This window comes from Phoenix dactylifera, chromosome 5, assembly GCF_009389715.1.
Source record: "Phoenix dactylifera cultivar Barhee BC4 chromosome 5, palm_55x_up_171113_PBpolish2nd_filt_p, whole genome shotgun sequence".
Classification (NCBI taxonomy): domain Eukaryota; kingdom Viridiplantae; phylum Streptophyta; class Magnoliopsida; order Arecales; family Arecaceae; genus Phoenix; species Phoenix dactylifera.
In genome coordinates, this window is record NC_052396.1 from 4,140,509 (window position 1) to 4,161,304 (window position 20,796).

Consider the following 20,796-nt stretch of genomic DNA (forward strand, 5'->3'; position numbering starts at 1 on the left):
GATGCATGTACATCACACCTACTACGATGGTTGCCAAAGCTCGGAGTGAACCCGAAATAAGCCATGGACATGAATTTACCAAATGATAAGAATGCCTTTGAGATTCAATCATAAAATATTTTGCCCCAGTTGTTTGTAAACCTCCTAAAAGAAAAAAGAGGAGTTAGGCAATAATTACAATGCACCAAAATCTCTTCCACGACAATACAGGGTAAATTATAAGTCTTACTGGTCCAACCTGCTGTCCAAATTCTTTCGATCCATACAATGTTGCTAAAGAAAGGGATAGTACTTTCTCAACTCCCCTTCAAAAGCTGGGAGACAACTAAACCTAGTTTATAATTCACCTCCTAAGTCTGGTCGGATCCAAGTCTTACCAAACCAAAACCCAGACCCTTGAGGTTTTTGTTTCAATTTTTTTCTATAACTAGTCTATTGAAGAATCAGGTCAAGACCGGGTTCACGTATTAAAAACATCAAGACTCATCAGGTCTTTGGTTTGGACTTGAGAATATTAAGAAGTGAGCCCCATTCAATGTGCATTGGGATTGGGTTGGATTTCCTTTGAGCATTGAAGAATGTATCTTGAAATATTAATCGAGTTAAAAATCATCCATGCTTTAAGAAGCCTATTAATGAAGCTTCCAGTCACATACTTCAAAATTAGACCATAAACAAGAAGCATGGCGGATTAAAAATTAAAAAAAAAAAAAATTGAATTCGTACACCAGAACATATTGTAAAATATGAATTTTTTCCCCTATTCTTTCTCTCATATCATATCATACCATGAAGCAATCAATTGAGACCGAAAATTCTCAAATTCAGATCCGACACAAAATTTTCAATAAGCCTAATTTTGAACCGTAACCAACCCGCTCATTAGCTGGTTAGGGTTGAGCCACAATCCGGTGCTGGGTTTGCAGATTGAACAGACAGGCCTGGATAATCCAACTCCAGATTCATAAATCTAGTTAAACCACAAGCTAAAATTGTCACCTATATTCATTAAAAGATTGAGATAAACTAGTCTCTGATATAACTTGCTCACCCTTCTAATCATTGGATATTCACAATGTCCTAATCCTTGGACTTCTAATTTCATCAACAAGATTGAGATATAAACATTACAAGGAAAATTCTAGTCGCCCCCCTCCCTTATCTATTGTACAATAAGCATTCTGTCATACAGGGCTGCTCTTCTTTTTCTTTTCTTTTTTTTTTTTTGTGGATGAAACAGGGCTCTTCTAATAATAGAAGATTTCATTTTAAGAAGAATTCACACAAAAAAAATGTTATATATACCCAGGTATATATATGTTCAGATGATCCACTACATCTTTTCAAGCAATCAAAAATTCAAACTTGACAAATAAAAAATAGCTACCATATATATTTCAAAATATGCCATAATGAAGCTTCCACATTAAAGTTTAATTGGTTGACAAATACATTACAAATTTTCGAAAAATAAATTCAATTGAAAATTAGCAGCTTGGTTCCATGAAAGAACTGGAGATTTCATACCACATGAGCTCCTTCCAAAGACTTCCAAATCGCGCAGCACTCCTCTTCCTCCTCTTTCGACTTCCTCCTTCCTGAGAGAACCCCAAAAGAAGAGCTGGGCATCTGCATGAGGTCCAGCGTCACATGGCTGCCAGACTCCTGGAATTGGTTCCAGCCATCCGCAAGCTGAGTTTGTGCTTGCAATGGTTCTTGATGCTGATGTGGCACATAAGGAAGGGTTGCCTGGTCCGCTGAGCCCATATTGTGCCAGCCACCACGGTCGGAGAACAGTTGCCTGGCAAGGACAGCAGCTCGGTTCTCCGCGATCAGTTCTCGAAGTGCAGCGCTGGATCGAGAAGAGAGGTCAGGACTTGAAACCCAAGGGGAGGCCTTGGATGACAGAAGAGAGAGAGCACGACTCGGAGAAGTTGGTATAGAGGGAAATCTGCTGCTCGTCATTGTATTTTCTGCGAGGGGAAAAAAAAAAAAAAAAGAGTACAATGCGAAGAAACTCCTTAAATTTAAATATTTGAGAAAACGAGAAAAAAAAAATTCCCCATCAATTATTGGAGTGCATAAAGATAAAGTTTATGATCAAGCTCTGCTTCCCCGGTTCTTAAAGCCATCTTACAAGAATTTTTTTTGAATAAACAAACAGTCAAAGAAATGCTTACATTCGCTAAAATGGGAAAAGAAATTAATTGGGACTTGAATCTCCCTGGAAACAAGCAGACTGGCTTTTTAGGGTACTCGGTTTGTCTACAAACTTATGGTGAGCTGCTCGAAGTGTTCTAAAGAGAACATCTATTCTAGAAATGCTAGATACATGTCCCTTATTCCTATAAATATGGCCATGGGGGGATCACCAGGTGAGAAAGTGATTCTTGAAAATAAAACAAAACCAGCCTTCTCGTGTTTATATTCAGGCGAAGCATTCCTTTGCTTCTCCAACTTGGTCCTATTGTCCCTCATGTACGGTCATCCATGAGCACAATATTGGCTGCATAAAGAGATGAAGCTAGGTAGACTTGAGAGGGGGGTGTTACACTCTATACATGCATGCATACAAAATAATTTAAGACACATTTACATTTCTGTATATGTATGTAGTTTTTGAAAGTCCATCCAGAAACAGCCCTAACGGCTAACCTCCTGGTTCTCGAAGACAGCAATAAGCACCAAGTGGGCTGCCAGATATCAGGCCATAAAAACCTCTTGACTGCTAGCCCAAAAATTCTTACATTTAGTTAAAGATTAAAAATAAATCTGACAATAGTCAAAACAGTTAAAACAATAGGATTCCACACGTGCCCGGCCTGGCCTCGCTCATGCTATGCATCAGACATGCATGGCACGACTGAACTGAGTGCTACAGCGTGTGGCCCAAAGGCCAACACATTCAACTATGGTCTCCTAGTGGAGGAACTATTAAATGTTCTTGCATTAAATCTCTCAATGTGGGAGTAAAGGTTTTAATGAACAAGTTTGAAAAAAAATTTTAACGGTTGAGAACTTGTCCAACCAAAATCTGGAAAATTAAATTGAAAATGTTTTTAAGATTAAGTATCAAAAAACTAAGGTCTGGTTTTGAACATGGATGGTGGCACTTCCACTACATTTCCCAGAAAAAAACACAGACCAGATTTTCCTGAAGAGAAAGGTAATGTCATACAATAGAAAACAGAAGAACCTCATATTGATAGGAGATGCTCTCCAAAAGAAATTTGTGTATGGAAAAGGAAGGAAACCACTGTTTTTAAAAAAAAACAAAAATGCAAGGGGTCTGATCATGACCCAAGAAAAGGTTGATTACTTTCTCTAAAGAAACAATTTAACACAAGAGATGAAGATATTTAAAAATTGGATTAGAATGGAATTCCAAATTGTTAAGAATAGGGATAATAAAACCTGATTTGAAATTCAAATAATTGGTGTAACAATTTAATACAAGGTTCTTCTAGCCACATTATTCCATGGTTGTAACCACTTGATGATACTTGTCACTTGTAACCAACCGGCCTTTAAAAACAGATATTACATTCTCTCACAAAAAGTGAAGGACTGAGTCAATTCTTTGCTTGTTTACAAGTGCAAATAATTCTATGTTAACCCTTCGAAACCTACTTTTAAAGCCTTTAGATCTTACACAATTCAATCTAAAGTACGTAGCCTCTTATCATATATCTCCTATTACAAATAGGCATCATGTTACACGTAAGAATCCTCTTGGAGAAGGAATTCAAAAATAACAAGAAGCAAAAAAAATATAACTACTACCACTCTTTTTCTGGCAAATTCCTATATCCCTAATTAAACCTTTTCTAAGATATTAACTCGATAAATAACTGTTGCTGTGCCCGATAGGATGCATATCTTGAAGTCGTCATGTTTCTTTTTCATTAATCTATGAAATTGATTGTGTAACAAACAAAAATTTGTGTGCATTATGCTTTTGCATTAATGATTTAATTGTTCCTCCTTGTTAGTTCTGTACACTATTGCTTCTGTCACGTATTCATGCGGTGGGAACCACAAAATTAAGATATCCATAACTCTTTAATATATTTTATTTTCTTATAACATGGGAATATGATCTAACTATGGAACATTATGTTCTCCCAATTTGCAAAATAGCATGGTATTTTTTCCTTAGAGACTAGTGATATAAGCAGGTTACCTGTTCAATTATTGTTGCACAAGATTTGAAACTTGGTTACCAATTAGTAGAGAAAATGAACTTTAACTTTTGCAATTTTGACAATTTTAACAGTTTCTGCACTAGTTTTAATAGTTTCAAATGGAAATTATTAAGAAATAAATTAAAAACTTCGAAAAAGTAAGAGAATAAAAGAATTTTAGATAGAGCGGTTGGCTGAGAGATAGTAATAAGCTAGAATGCTTTTGAGAGCATTTTTCCCATTCCCAAAGAAAAATCAATAATGGCCCACTCAAAATTAAAATTCTCACTGTGACCTTGATCTGAACATAATAAAACACATACTAATCAAAATTCAGTTGATTTGAATTCTTCTAGACTATAAGTCAAATCAAAGCATAGCGTCACACCAGTAAAGTTGCCATTTTCTAAACATCATTGTATGCAACCACACACCCCTAATGATGTCTGAAAAATATATATTAACCAAGATATTTGGAAATATTGTTCCTATAAATTTCCACAGACATATTAAAGTTTTTACTAATATAATATTAGACAGTATTTGAATGTAGAATGTCAAGTTCTTTTTGGTTTGATGGAAAATCTAACATCAATGAGATTTGAGTTTTGGTAGCAAATTATGTTAAAAAGTTTCACTTTTCTATAATTATTTTTAGAATATAATACTGCAAAATCTTCTCAAAGCTCATAAAATCTTACTTTAATGAAAATGAAGAAATGAAAATTCAATTCTATTGTAAAGAAATGAAGAATGAGGAATAATCAGGCATAGATGGCTCATATGTCCAATGAATTTAGCCTAATAAGTTATATTCAATCAAAATTCTCGCACTAGCGCCAACTAGATCAAAACCCCCAAACTGGCCACAATTTCAGATTTTTACCAGACACAACCAAAATGTTTTCTGTTTCAGTTTCGAAGTTTCAATGAAGTTTCAGTGTTTAAACCACATGCAGAACCATGCTTTCATATCCACTGTCCGTCATGATCTTGCTAATAAGTAACAAACAATCAAATCAGAGCGCCTAGCATTAGTAATAATGACCATTTTGAACCAGCATCATCTATCGATTGTGCAGGTGATTGACTTTACTAAACTTCTAAAAGGTTTTTTGAGTCATTGTCACAGTGTCCAGCATTTTATGTTCGACCGTAGAAGTGCCTCCAAGTTTTATTTATGTTGGATTTTACTCATCATTTATATTTGAAAGGTTCTCCCCTGGAGGCCTCTCAATGTTTCACAAGTGGTAATTTTTTGAATCTTAAACAAGTTATTTCGGGCTGCAGATTCAGAGTCTTTGACCTCTCAATACATAAAAGTACTTATGTGGATGAACAATAGTGTGCATGCATACTAACATACGGGTATATGTACTACAAATATATGTACATTTGCATGCATACTTTTGTGGATGAAATTGCAACTTAATTTGGAAATGATCAATAATTGAATATCTCTTGTTAACAGCTTATGATGTAATCATGACTATGTTTTTCTTCACCTTTCTACTAGTTCTATCTTAGAAAAATGATTTCAAAGGAAACATAATTCTATTTTCATTTCCTTCTAGCACCATCTAGTCGATGGCGAGCAAGAGGAAAACATTGAGAATATGAATTTGTTTGTCCATTTAAATACAGAGATGATGGTATTAAAGGATTCTGTTTGTTCTTATATGCTTTCAGTGGTACAACAGTAGGAAGTTATGATGTAATCATGACTATGTTTTTCTCCATCTTTCTACTAGTTCTAACTTAGAAAAATGATTTCAAAGGAAACATAATTCTATTTTAATTTCCTTCTAGCACCATCTAGTCGATGGCGAGCAAGAGGAAAACATTGAGAATTTGAATTTGTTTGTCAAATTTAGATATAGAGATGATGGTATTAAAGGATTCTTTTTGTTCTTGTATGCTTTCAGTGGTACAATAGTAGGAAGTTATGTACTTAATGGAACAAGTCTTGAGTTTCCAAATGCAACCATAATTTTATGACATCATGATGTGTTGCCAGTCCGTAGTCAGTTTCAAACCTATTCTAAACAAAGTCTATTCTGGTTAATTAGATCACTGCAATTTCTGCTCATATATCTGATGTGAAGAAGAATAACAAAAGAGAAGACAAATCCAAAACGAACATAGATATACAAGCATGTGCTCCAATCTCTGCCCTTGCACCAACTTAAAAAAACCTCTAGGCTACAACAGCGTACCATCCTGATGAGAGAGGAAGAATGAAAACAATTATTAGTCAGTCTGTTTGCCTGTTATATATAGAATAGACAAATCTCAAAGACAAGGTTTTTTTTATTTGAAAATGTTTAGGTTGCCAAAAGAGTAAATTGATGGCCCAAGGCTTTTGTTCATGATCTCAACAACAACCATAATCCGATAACGATTTGCTGGCAGTACAAATTTACTCATTATTACTCCAAACAAAAACACACTTTGACTCATGGAATCTTGCAGATTTTTCATATCTTCGATGTGAAATTAAAAATTAAAGGGACAAAAGAGAAGATAGGTCCAAAACACAACAAACGTGCCTTACTTGCGGTAGCAATCTTCGCAAAAATAATATCCATTTTGATTTCCTTCTGGAAATAACTCTTCAGCAGGATATTATTTCCCACTCGTTCACTGGTAGAACGAGGAATCTACCAAAAGTCCTTGTGACGATCTTTGACAGAGACAAATAACTCTTGAGCAGATAATACCTGAGTGTTTTCTTGTGGAACCATCAATCCTACCAATCTCGGTTTACCACTTTGCTTCAAAACAATAAAATCTTCAACAAATCCTAATACGAAACATGGGCATGTCCTTGAAGAACAAACTTCTCCTTGAAGAACAAACTTCTCAACCCAACCCCCACATCTCTCAACCCAGCACCAGAACTTGGACTGTATACATAAGAGAGATGGAAGCAGAGGTAATTTGGAGTGATTTTGACAGTATAAATTGATACCTTCAGAGTAAGTTCTTAATGGACTTCATCTTCCATGGATTACCTCCACCATGTTCCATTAGTTAACCCACAGCAGTCGACCAAACACCAAACACAAGCTCAAGCATGTGTCTCCACCACACCAATTCCCAACGTAAAGACCTAAAACAACATACACTGTACAGAGTTTACTGGTTCCGCGTGCTGTCAGCTGCAAGACCTTGATTTGACAGTCATGATGGAGACAGCACCCCCACCTTTCTTCCCTCCCTATTTTTCAATCGTTTAAGTATTTTTTTTTCCCTACCAAACCCTAACCCTAATCTAGACACCCTAGTAAAATATCGTCCGCAGATGACCTTTCCACCTTTTTTCCACCCATCCGCACCCCCATCTAAACGCCTTTATGTCCCATCAAACTCCCGGTTTCTCGGTATCGGATATCTATAATCTTTATTAATAATGCTACGCCTCTCCTTTTTTTTTTAAAATTGGACAGAATGCCTTAACAGCTTAATCAAATAAACTAAACCCTCAGTTCTAGAAAAGCAACCAGGTCCTGCTCGAGGATCGTATCGAACGAAATTTTTAAAATCTACGCGACAACCTTTGCCAAATATAGCAGCAAAATTATGGTTTTTTTTCATTTTTTTAGTTTTTCCTTTCAAATAATGGAAAAGAATAAGAATAAAGGAAGAAGGGGAACTTAACAAAGAGCGAGAGGATGGTACCTAGAGAAGAGTTTTTAATGGAGTCATTGGTGCTCTTTCTCCTGCGCTCATTGTGCCCTGCCAGCCGTCTCCGGCAGCTCCTCTTGGCGTCGTCGAACTCCGATATCACATGGAACCTGTCGAGGAATCCATCCAAATTAATCATTCATCTTACACACGGAACGGGAAGCAGAAGAAGCGTAGAGGAGGAGGAGGAAATGAGATGAAATATGGATAGGAAAGAGAGAGAATTAAACCTGCTGCACTGCTGGCAGAAGCGCTGCTCGGCGCCGAGGACGACGACCTTGGGGGCCTTGGAGTGCATCTCGCACACCTTGTGCCGCTTGTGGTAATCCTTGGCGTCCCCCAGCGCCTTGTTGCACCCTTCCACCTGGCATCTCGGCACCCCCACAGCCGGATTCGACGACAGCCTCTCCCTCTTGATCCCGCCACCGGCGACCCCCTCCTCCCCATAGTACTGCCTCTTGCCGAGCTTCAAACACGTGAGATGGTGGTGGTGGGGGCCGTACCGCTGGCCCTGGGCGAGGTGGTCCCCGGGGGCAGCGGGGACCATGGCAGCGTGGAAGGCGAATGGAGGGCAGGAGGAGGAGGCGGCAGCGGTGGCGGACAAGGCGATGGCGTGGGGGTTATAGGACGAAGGGGCGGCGGTGATGGCGGCGGAACTCCAGTTCCCCAGATCCCAAATATCCCAGGACGACGGTGCCCCCTGTCCGCCACTTTTCGCGGCCTCTCCTCCGTTTTCCATCCCCCCCCTCTCTCTCTCTCTCCCCCTCCCTCCCTCCTTGGTTTGAAGGACAGACAGTATCCGAACTCTTTCCTTCTTACTCTATTAATAAGCGATCCCCAATGGAAGGTGGGGAAGTAGGCCGCCTTCTTCTCTTTCCTTCCTAAAACTAAAAGAAGAAAAAAATATAATAATAATAATAATAATAATAAAGAAAGAGGGCGGAAAGGCTGCAGCGACTGGTGAAGAGCCAGCTGGGGAGTGCGGACTGGCGACTGGCGACTCACAGCGGACAGACCGGCAGTCTACTTCCCCGCGAGGCTAAAAGGGGAGGGAGGAAGGGTTGGAGGTGAGTGGGGTCACGTGACAGGCACCGCAGTCCCCGGCGCAGCGCACGTGCTGAGACGTGGGTCCCAGACACGTGTGCCGAGATGGTCGAAAGGTTCGATCGGATGACAAGACCCGGGGGGGGGGGGGGGGGGGGGAGGGAGGCGGTGGTGCTGCATTAAACGCGGCGCCTCTGACACGCACACGAGGTCCATCCATTTCGAGTGGACTACTTAGCCTCAAAAGGTGAACTTAATTCCTCCCTCCCTCTCTCTTCTCAAGCTTTCTAATATCTGAAAGCTTGGGAAGGAGGGAGGAGTTTGGTTTACTGGAGTTTCTTTATATTTTCCTTGTTGACGATTATAGCCTTCCATGTTTGTGAGAATGTCTGGGGATGGGTAACAGATAATACTTTAATAGGTTTGTGAGAGAGAAAGAGAGATGAAGGGAGAGTACGGGTGGAGGACGAGATTGCCCCACTCGTTTGTTGTTAGGATTGACCGATACGGTAAACGACGGGGGTTATCCGCGCCGGATCCTAGACTGGGATATGGTGTCCCGTGGGCCCCAATTCTGCAGTTCTCTCGTCGACGACGGTGAATTTGTTTTCCCCTGTTCGATCGTTTCGAATTAGCGGAGAACGCTGCTCCCGCTACCCCGATTGGGGCTACGGAGATCCAAGAGGCGACGTACTCATTGGCTTTCCCTTCTTTTTTTTTTTTCTTTTTTTCCTTCTTGAGGAGGGACTAGGCCATCCTTTAGCATGTGATCGTTATTGCAGCCTAGCAGTTCTTCCGCACTAAGATGAGGCCCAATGTCTAAAAAAAAATATTTATCATTCTGATTCCAAAAAAATAGGATGTTACGGAGTTAGATCATTATAGGCCCATCAGCTTATGTACAACTTTAATAAAGTTATCGCTAAAATTTGGTCATTAGATTGTGGGGCATTATTCCGCATCTCACTAGTCCAGAGAAAAAGGCATTCATCGGTGGCCGAAGCATCATGAACAACGTCCTCATTGCTCAGAAGTTCATGCAGGATCTCCACCACGCCTCGAATCGACGCAGCGTGATGGCGATCAAGCTTGACATGGAGAGAGCTTATGATCACATGAGCTGGCAGTTCTTGATCCATTTCTTTAAGAGCTTTGGGTTCCATAATAGGTGGATCAAGTGGATCATGAGCTGTGTTCAAACACCTTCCTTCACTATTCTAGTGAATGGTTCACCAATGCCCTTTTTCAAATTCACTGTCGACCTGCGATAAGATTGTCCTCTATCTCTCTACCTATTTATTATCTATACTGACACCTTGTCTAAAGCCCTCTAGACAATTGCCCTAATGTAGGTACTCGGTGCATACAAACCAACTATCACTGTTGAGCCGATTTCACATCTCCTCTTTGCCGATGATTGAATGTTGCTTGCCAGGGCCATTAGGCAGAATGCCCTAATGATCCAAAGGATCTTGGAGGACTACAGCATTGCTTCTAAGCAGAAAGTGAACCTCACCAAATCCGTTGTCTACTTCAGCCCAAGATCAAGCCTCAACTTAAATCCAGTATAAAGTAGATATTGAGGGTGGGTGAGCAAGATGGGGTCTGGCGATACCTGGGAGTACCTATCCCTGGCAGACGGCCTCGAAGGATTGATTGCAACAGTATGGAGCAGAGCATCCGACAGATATTAGAGGGGTGGCAAGCTAAGGCACTCTCGATGATGGGCAAAGTGATCTTGCTGAGAGTGTCTTAAGTTCGATGTCAGTCTACTTGATGACAAATACCCTCGTGTCTAAGGCCCTGCTGATGAGACTAGAATAGATGTCCGGGATCTTCCTCTGGAGGGGGCAGGAAGGCAGAGGCAATGTGCACCTAGTTTTCTAAGATATTGTCTACCAGGCGACGCATAGTGGGGGCCTGGGTATCCAGACACTTCATATGAGGAGAGAAGCCCTAGCTGCCAAACATGTGCTGAGGTTCTTGCTTGAATCAGATGGCTTGTGGTGCACCGTGTTGAGGGCCAGGTATAGGACATATTCCACAGTATTTGATTTCCAGGTGACTCGGCGCAGCTCCTTCCTATGGCAGGACATGTGTGCTCGTGCTCCGCTGGTGCTGACTACAATCAGATGGTTCGTTAGTGATGGGTGATTGATTGACGTCATGGATGATGCTTGGGTGTCCGATCAGCTACTGCGTACCTGGCCCACCTTGGTTGATGCCTAGAGTGCTGAGGTACTCAAGGTATGCGACTTGTTTATGCCTGGATAAAGGAGATGGGATGTTGCAACTGTCCAACGCATCTTTGGGGACCAAGTAGCTGAGAGAGTTCTAGCCTTGCCGATTCTTTTGGGGGGATACTCCAGATAGAAGAGTTTGGAGGACATATTGCAGATCAAGGGTGAGGGCGAGGGACCTTTGTGATCTTTATAATGCTGAGCCCATGCAAAGGATGAGCAATGGCTAGGTATGGAAGCTTTGTGTTCACCCTCGAGTTGCCTTATTCCTCTGGAAGATGGCATAGGGATGCCTACCAACCAAGAGCGTACTGCATGGCAGAGGGTTGAGTCTTCCGTCGGCTTGTAACAGATGTCCGGAGGAGAAGACGATTACACATGCAATATTTTGTTGTTTTAGGGTCAGGCAGACCTGGATACTAACTGGTGTTGATTGGAGGTTCTGGTAATCGACGACCCACGCCACCGCCTTCCTGGCTTACTTGGAAGGAACTATGAGGACTTCTACTTTGGGACCGCGGGAGGTGAAGGATGTTATCTTGCCTACTACATCTAGCTGGATAGGAATGCTCGAGTCTTTAAGAATAAGAGGCAACATCCGAGGTTGGTGGTCGATAGAGCCTTACTTCAGGCAACCAAGTTCTCTCAGTCATGTTTCGTTGGAGATGCTATGATTGTAAGGTATATCTCAGACTCCAGTTCAACTCTTGCAATGACCTAGGCAATATTCATCCGATGGGAGCCCCTACCCCCAAACTTTCTCAAGGTTAATTTTGACGGTAGTGTATCTAAGGACGGTAGCAGAGTTGGAGCCGGATTTGTGATCAGAGGTCGAACTCTAGATTGCTTGCAACTAGGGGTAGCTGCATTTTTAATGTCACCATTCTCAGTGTGGAGTTGAGGGTAGCCTGGGAGGGTCTTATCTATGCGAGGCTCACCCTAAGAGCGGATCACATTCAAATTGAAAGCGACTCTGCTGTGGTAATTCAATGGATCCAGAATCATTGCTGGATGCCATGTGGGCACCCACTACTACAGGACATCTTCAGGCTGACTAGGGATTGTAGTGCTTTTCAAACTTTCCATATTTCCAAGGAGGCGAATGGAGCGACGGACCGAATTGCCTCTTTTGTTGCTCAGTATTCGGGTGGCGCTCCTTGGCACAGCTATGAAACTATACCTCTTCTTTTAAATTTTCTTTTGTTTCCTGATCTTATGAGAAGAAAAGGAGGAGGAGGGGGAGGATCTCGGAAGCAAGCTTGTGTCTAGTTTTTTATCCAAGTAAGGACAAGACATCCTATCGTGGAGCATCGAGTTGAGTTTCTCTCGTGAAAGCAAATTCGCAGAATATGCTTGCACATTTAAACCATTCGTCGTGGCATCAAGAAGAGCATCGACGTGCTACTTAGCCTCGTCCAGGGTCAGAGAGGAAAGAATACGACCCTTCGTTATCCAGCATAGATTTCTTACATGCTAAATCTAAGTTTAGATGGGTCTCCATGTGGTTTTGGCCCTATAGTTGTTTTCTCTGTTGTTTTTTATATATCGATCGTTAACTGATAACTAATGAGCCCAGGAGAAAAATACGACGAACTAAAACAAATAGTCTGCAAGAGAAGTTGGGTGACTGAATTCGAGAGAAATTTAAAATCCCTGTAGTTCTTGAAATAAGTGGATCCTTCGATTATTTAGCAGACATCGTCCACAAATATGGGTTCCATCGATGAACAGTGGAGATTAAAGAGAGGGTAACATATGCTGCACATGATTTGCATGCTGTCACGCATTCGATCACAGAAACTTGATTCAAAGAACCCAGTCACTTACCCAAAATAATAATAATAAGTGATTTGCATGCTGTCACGCACGTTTGATCACAAAGAGTTGATTCAAAGAACCCAGCCACTTTTTATAAAGAGGACGGTGGCGTTGAGCGTGACTAAGTGGGAGCTTGGCCAAAACTCCAACGTGGCTCAAGTCCATGTTCTTAAAAATAAAGAATTCATGCAGACGGAAGCAATTATCGAATTGATGCCACTGGGGCATACCATCCATGCATGGACTATCCTTTTCAATCAGAGTCATTTACAGTACTTAAGCCGCTTCATTGAGTACGCTCGATAGCTATCATCAAAAGATACATGCTTATCAAACAGCATGCGTGATGTATGACATAGTGCCGACTCATCAAAAGCAATTCATCTTTTGATGACGGCCATTAAAAACTACAAAGCCTCTTTTGATGCGGTCTGCACATTATAGAGGATCCGTGTTAAATCCTTTTAACACTAAATCAGATCAATCAGATCAACCAATTTGAGGCTTTTGGACCACATCGCAGTATTCTTCTAAGAAAAAGCCATGAACATCATACTATCTTCTTCTCTTCTTTTTTTTTTTTGTGTTAAGATGGATGGATCATACCTGACGAGTACGGATATATCCAATAAAATCAAAAAACAAAATACCTCAGAGTGCCGATGGCAGCTTTCCATCTCCAGCCCATAGGGTAATATCAAAGTAATTGGCTACATAATCAGTCATCCAGTCCGTAGCCCTATTAGCTTCACAAAAAATATACTTGGTCTGAAAGGGCCCTCCGTCCCTAAGGGTGGATGCAACTATTATCCCTTGGCCTCTTCTCGGATCCAGCTGATGATCGTGGCCGAGTTTCCTTCTAGGATAATGGAATTGGCCCGTAAAACACAACGAGCATGACGAAAGTCCGCCTAAGCAGCTCTCAGCTTCGCACCTGGAATCAATATGTCGAAGAGTTAACTGCTTCAAGCTATCCCTTTGAAGTTCCTCCTAGATGTATGCATGGAAGCACTGCAAATAAACAAGTTTTGGCGTCCACCAGAGCAAGGCAATGCAACGAACGTTGATGTCATGCTCTCCTTACTCCTTGATGATGTGATGTCCCGTTCTATGAAATATTTTATATATTTTTAATTGCATGATACCTGCCTTTACGTTAATTTTTTTCCAAATTCTCTTGGAGCTTGTCCCGTGGATACGTTACAGTTTGTGAATGCATATTGAGTGCTCCATAAATACATGCATCCAGTATTCGATTATTTTTAAATTTATAGCTGGAACGCATCCATCTAAGTGAGAAAAAAGCATTCGATAAAAACCAAAACCGAATCGTTCTACGAAAAGAAAATTGTAAATTAAAAGTGACATGCATCTGCGAAAAGAAAAATAAAATTAGTTGTTTTCATGAGATTTCTAAAGAAAAAAAATAATGCCCAGTTATACCTCATGAATTGTCCAGGTCTTTAAGTTGCACAAAATCCCCTCCTGCCATATTGAACCAAAAACTAGCTTGACAATTGCATCTACTTCGAAAATGGAATAAAAAATTATGATTGGACTTTTTTTCTATCCTCCATAGATATAGATAATTAAAGGATAAATTAACAGGATAACCCTTAATTTATTTGCATATATTACATTCTCTCCATCTAATAATTACATAGTACCATAGTAGAGTTAACAACACCACCTTAACTTTTTTATTAAAAAATAAATATGTTAAATATTTTGTTGAAAAAAAAAACTTGATCTTTTGTTAATCATGTGAAATATAGGTCTTTATTTATGTCTAAAAGACCCTGGGAATCACCAAAACTCATCTATTTGTAATTTAACTTATCCGGAAGGACCGCCAAATTTCTTATGCACCAATCAAGTTAGTCCATTTGGAATAAATTGAGATACGGTTAGAGAGCAAAATCTACCATATCTAAGACTATACCACTCAAAGAAATTCTATAATAAATATAAGTTTTATACATAATATCTATTTTTGATTTTTTGTTAAAATTGAGTAATTCAACGAGTAGCAATTCAATTTTGTTACTTTGAATATGGAATAACAAATGATGGTCAAACTTTTTCTATCCTCAATTAGTATAGATAGTTAAAGAATAAAACATGATAACTTTTAATTTACCTAGTTACAGTACCTTCTCTCCATCTAAAAATACATAGTGCCATAGTATAGCTGACAATACCATGGTAACTTTTGTTGGAAGGTGAATATATGAATATATTTTTTTGTTGATAAAAGATATTTTTGATCTTCCGTTAATCATATAGCATAAAATAATCATGTCCTTATTTATTTCCAGAGGACTCAAGGAATCACCGAAACTCATCTTTCTATAATTTAACTTATCCAGAAGGACCAATCAAGTTAGGTCATTTTGAATAATTTGGGATATGATTTATAAGCAAAATCTACTGTATCCAAGACTATAACATGCAACAAAATCTATGGAAAATATAAATTTTGTATATAATACTTATTTCTTATATTTTATTAAAATTGAGTAACTCAACCAGTACACCATTTGCATATAATGGAAGCTGGTATATTCGATCATTAAGAGAGATTTTTTTTTCCAATCTAGCCAACTTGAATACCTTAAAAATTACAAACATAAAAATAAATACAATGATACCACAGATCATACCGCGATTCTCGACTTGTTATAAAATTACTGACCGATCTATCGAAGATCATATCAAGATACTTAATTTATTAAACGATCGGCAATGAATTAATTAAGAATCAACAGTCCAACCTCTAAAAATATAGCCTTTGGCACTTATCCTCAGAAGACTCTTCTCCTTGGACACCATCTCATTTCCAAGCACATCCTTGCAAGCAAGAACCTAAAACAATTTGTCCTTGGGTTCCTCGTAGCAAATAGCGGCATATGTGCGTCCACAAAACACGGCACGTGTGTTTCGGTGGACCTGAGGCGCTGAAAACAACAGCAAGCAACGGTAGATATTGATGTTGGGACGATCGTCACATTTCTTGATGCATCTCGTTGTACGATGAATACTTTATAATTTTTAGTAACAGTAGCCGTCCTTAGCTTGCAGTCCACGTCGCAAGATTTTTCTGACTGCCGTGGACACGTGTCTAACCCTGATGGATCAAAAAAAAATAAAGAAAACTTACTACAATTATACTTTGGACACTGTATCCAACATCTTCTCACTGAAACCGTGATTTTAAATATAGTATTCTAATCTAGCTTTCATCCACGGCCCATTACATTATTGAAATAAATAATATCAAAATATCACTAGATTACACCAATTCGGTATAACATAAAAAATGATCACTATCTATATTTACACTTTATTTCGTATTTTTTAAATTTTAAATTTTTTCTCAAAATTCGCTTCAAGAATAATTTTGCAGTCTTAAAATGAAAGATAATACCAATGTATTTTCATTATTGTCCATTATCCTATATTTTTTCTAAAAGTCTTTATTAAGTATAATATATATGGTTGAGTGTAATTCAAAATTTTTGGAGCCTACAAATACCAACTATTCTCATGCCATTTTTTCCTTCGGCAACCAACTAGTTTTTCTTATCAACTTTTTAAGCATAATTTTTTTTTCTCAACTACAATTTCTTATGACTCATACACCGCAGAGTACTCTGTATCTCTAGACGACCGATATCAAAAGATAAACTACCATCAAACAACGCACATATGATATATGCTTATGGACTGTATTATTTGATAATTGTTTGTCTTTTGATGGCGGTCATTCAGGATTGCACAGCATTCTATGGCAGTGTGTTTGGACTCTGCAGTAGGGTGCATGCATCCGTGCCCTTTTTTTATCTATCCAAAACAAATGCGGCACTGTGTATCTCTCCATGGTGCGATTCACCTACATAGTTTGGAACCAAGCAGTGCATGTCGTTCAATGCAAAATTCAAGGTGCACGCAAAGTCCGATGGGCACCGCATGGTCCCTACCATGTGGTTCAATCACTGTTTGGGCACGGTTGTGGCTACCATATGGAGATTTCGTGTCAAACTTTGGTCTTTGGGTGGAAGATGGCATGGGCTTGAGTAGTAGAGATTACTTGCAAGAATAATATGAGAGGGGAGCCTCGGTCCTCCAGCTAATAATTGCACCATTGCTCTCGGACAACTTTTATATTTTTTGATTAACCGGATGATTCATATAGATCTAATACAAATGTATCCAACAAAATTAGAAAACAGCAAATTGCGAAGTACATTAAGCAACTCCCTCTTCCCACTTCATAGGGCATTTCCGGAGTGATCGGCTACATATGAGGTCATCCAGTTTGCGGCTCCGTTCGCCTCTCTAAAGACATGCCTGGCCTGTAACTTCATGCTCTCGGCCATGTTCCAGATATCGCGCAGCAGAGGATGGCATTCATGCACATCGCCAGTGCTCTCCGTAATCTAGCTGATCATTGTAGCTGAGTCTTCTTCAAAAAGGATTGCTTTAGCATTCAGGACACGTCGGGCATGGCCCAGCCCCGACTAGGCCGCCCGCTCTTGGGCAACTTGAGCTTCAAACTTTTTTTTTTCATGTTTGCGGCGAAGCAAATCAGTCTACAGGATGATGGTCATGGTACCGTGCATTAGGCGGGATGTTAATGTGATGGCTCCTATTCGTGTCAAAATAGGTTGCAAGCCGTCATAGTCATATTGCTTCTCCAGAAAAAACTTAGGAGGGATGTACAAAGATCATAGGACTCGAGTTTAGAAGCTTTTGTTTTTTGTATATTTCTTAATTCTTTTTTATAATGAACAAGATGCACGCTCCATGGATGTAGGCAGATTTTTGCCGAAAAATGTAAAATTTTGTATTCTTGTGGTTGATTTGATTTATTTTTATTATTTTGTTGAAAATATTTGCTGCAAAACTCAAATAGAAATAATCATAAATGCTCTGCATTCTTTCCCACAATGGAGGACTACAGAAATAGAAGATTAAAAAATAATTGAAACTAGATGTTTGAGATAAAAAATTATACTTGATTCGCTCTTAAATTTATAATACATAAAATTAATATTATAAATAATATATCTTTTAGTCAAGATTATTTTTCTTGATTTTTGGATTGGATAACTGTTTAGACTTCTCCATCATGGTGGGGTGAGACTCAATTTTTTTTTATTTGTTGATATAACGAGCATTAGTGCAACTAATAAAGTTAGAAAAAAAATATACGATGGAGAGAAAAAAAACTGATTCATAATTTTTTTTTTTTTTTGAATGATATAGTCTACTGTACTATTTATTTTTCGATAGATATGAAAAATTCCAAAGGCGTCAAACTCTTTGATGAGTTCGTGTGTGTTCCGAAGTAGCTGAGGATACGTCGGCAAAACATATCCAAAATTTTAAAACAGATCGATCTGATCTCATGGTCCAAAAGTCCCTCGTCGGCACCTCCATTCGTTCCTCCGCGGCGGCAATAATTGTCCCATCCGATCCATTAATCACCCATCCCATCCTTTGTACCAAAAGGCCTACTTTTAGCCACCTATTTCGGCCACGACGAAAGAAACAGATTGGGCTATTATTAGATACGTCCAAGGAATCTTAACGCTTTTGGGCCAGGCCGCCCTTAACTTTTGGGCGTACCGATTTCACATGTGGACTAACTTCTCTGAAGTTCCAGCCTAGATTTGGTCTGGGCCCATCCATGCCTCCGGGCATGGTGTAATTAGGAAACGGACGTGGAACACGAATATAAAGGACTTGCATGGAATCATAGTCTCGGAGAAAATCTTGCATGAAGAAAAAAATTCCTAGGAGGTTCTGGGCGTTGTCTGGTCTCTAAGCCTCCGGAAGAATTAGAGCTGGGATGAAGATTACAAAGACATCTTGCAACCCGTATAACAATATTTAGATAAGATTACCTGACATGTAAGTTTTGGTTCAGTTTTTTGGTGATGGTTGGAGGTATGCAGTCAGTTTAGGCTATTTGTGCAGTAGAATTTGTGGTGTTTTGTGTGACTAAGACAAAACACCACAAATCCAAAATATACGACTTAGTTTACCCCCGGGACTAAGGTGGCGTTGCATAGCCATGACGCATCTTAATTAGTTGATTCAAAGCCAAAATATTCTACCTACATAGCTAAATTTGTTAATGTGATCCATCATTATCAACTTAAGATAAATGCTTTTTTTGTTATTTGTTCTCTTTGTAACAGCTTGATTGTCTTAGTCTGAATAAGGTATCAACATCAACCTCGTTAATTGAATGATATCAACACAAGTGAAGAAGGCGCACGTACCATTTTTTGCAGCCCCCAACCCCCCAGGCATATGTACAGATACACCAGCAATACGGTATGCACATTCCTTGGCAAAAAGAATGACAAACCTTTTAACATTCAAGAAACCTACTATTGAATCAAGCATGGAGCGTGGCCTTAGGTGTTACTTATCAAGGCGGCAGATGACCCTAGTATTTGATGTTAATTAGAGCCCCAAGCTTGGGGGTAAGAACTGCTCTATAGTCTTTTTGCCCCATTACACCACTACATCTTGGTTGCATTTGTAGGGTCAAGCAGTCAAGCATTGCCGCATACGGTGTTGGTGTTCGCCATGGCTATGTAAGTTTTAGGATGGAATTATAATTTTTTTAAGAACAAAAAGATTAAGATAGTTTGTGCATTGTCACTTTTAAATATAGATTTGCTTTGCATGTTAAGCAAGCCCGGTCACATTTGTGAATGACTAAAGGTCTATACGTATGCAAGTGACTCAGCAGTTGTTGATTAAACACCAAAAAATAATTGATAGCTTAATCTTATGGATTCATCATTCTAGACAAAACGGATATAAGATTGATTAAAACTTAATCCAACCTGACTAGCTAGTCGATTAAAGTTAACTCATTAACTTGACCAGCCAAAATACTTCGATACTAATCTTCAATTTGTTGAATTAAAATTTCAAAAGTTGATAATGAAGAGATTAAAAAAATAATTAATTATGGAGTCAAAAGTAAACATGAAACAAGATCCTAAATCAAGAAGAGGAAAACAATAATGAAACCCTAAAAACATACTAAGTATATGGTGTTCCTTGAAGATTAGCTTTCCGCTCCGAAAGGAAAGAAAAAGAGGATACAAGGGGGCTTATTTGGAGTATAATATAGTTTGTAGATTCTTGCGAATATTTTTAGCAATTGCCATACATTAATGTATTTTTTCTATCATCATCATCATCATCATCATTATCACCACCTTTCAAGTATTCTGCATTAGATATTAGGCTGGGCACCAATCACAGGTCCTACATGGAGAAAAGCTATGTAAGAAAGTTATAATTCATCTCATTATTTGGTTATCAACTTGATGTGCTAAAAATGTGAATGCTAGGTCAGCTTAGTAGAGTAGATTTGAGGAGCTTGCCAAGATACCTAGAAGAATTTTTCTTTGGATCAAACCTTATCCATCCCTTTTTTTTTCCTTTAAGGTTCATCTTTAGGCTTCTTACGGGCTGAAATACTGAGCCGGTGCGGTTCGGTTACATTGATCCCATACGGCGGTTCGCGCCCGCATAGGATCGTCTACGCAGGCCTAGAGACGAAAGCTTCGCTCACAACGAGTCCCCAGCGTATCCACGTCTACTTAGAGGGATCTAATAGCGGGCCCCGGTTGTTCTACCAATCATATTAGCGTTGCTGTCGGAGTTTCTACAGCTGGCGTTGCATGCTTCCACCGCCTCCATCCCAGGGCTCCCCAGCCCTAAAGCCAGGAACCCAAACCTAACCTCCCTTCCCTCTCCAACTCACCAGAGTCCAGTTCAGACCCTCGTTT

General features: G+C 39.4%; 1 protein-coding gene across 2 annotated transcripts; it reads right to left on the reverse strand.

Moving 5' to 3' along the window:
- Positions 1 to 1,365: 1,365 nt before the first annotated feature.
- Positions 1,366 to 9,021, reverse strand: LOC103711645 (squamosa promoter-binding-like protein 7). Of its 2 annotated transcripts, none has more exons than XM_008797882.4 (3): positions 8,102 to 8,997; positions 7,866 to 7,981; positions 1,366 to 1,973 (listed from the first exon to the last, which is right to left on the reverse strand). In XM_008797882.4, exons 1-3 carry the CDS (start codon positions 8,608 to 8,610, stop codon positions 1,522 to 1,524), a joined length of 1,077 nt encoding a protein of 358 aa, XP_008796104.2. In that variant the 5' UTR covers positions 8,611 to 8,997; the 3' UTR covers positions 1,366 to 1,521. The 2 variants fall into 2 exon arrangements, with proteins under 2 accessions (XP_008796104.2, XP_017699431.2); XM_017843942.3 differs by lacking the exon at positions 1,366 to 1,973 and adding an exon at positions 1,986 to 6,404 and having other exon boundaries at positions 8,102 to 9,021.
- Between the last annotated feature and the right edge of the window lie 11,775 nt (positions 9,022 to 20,796).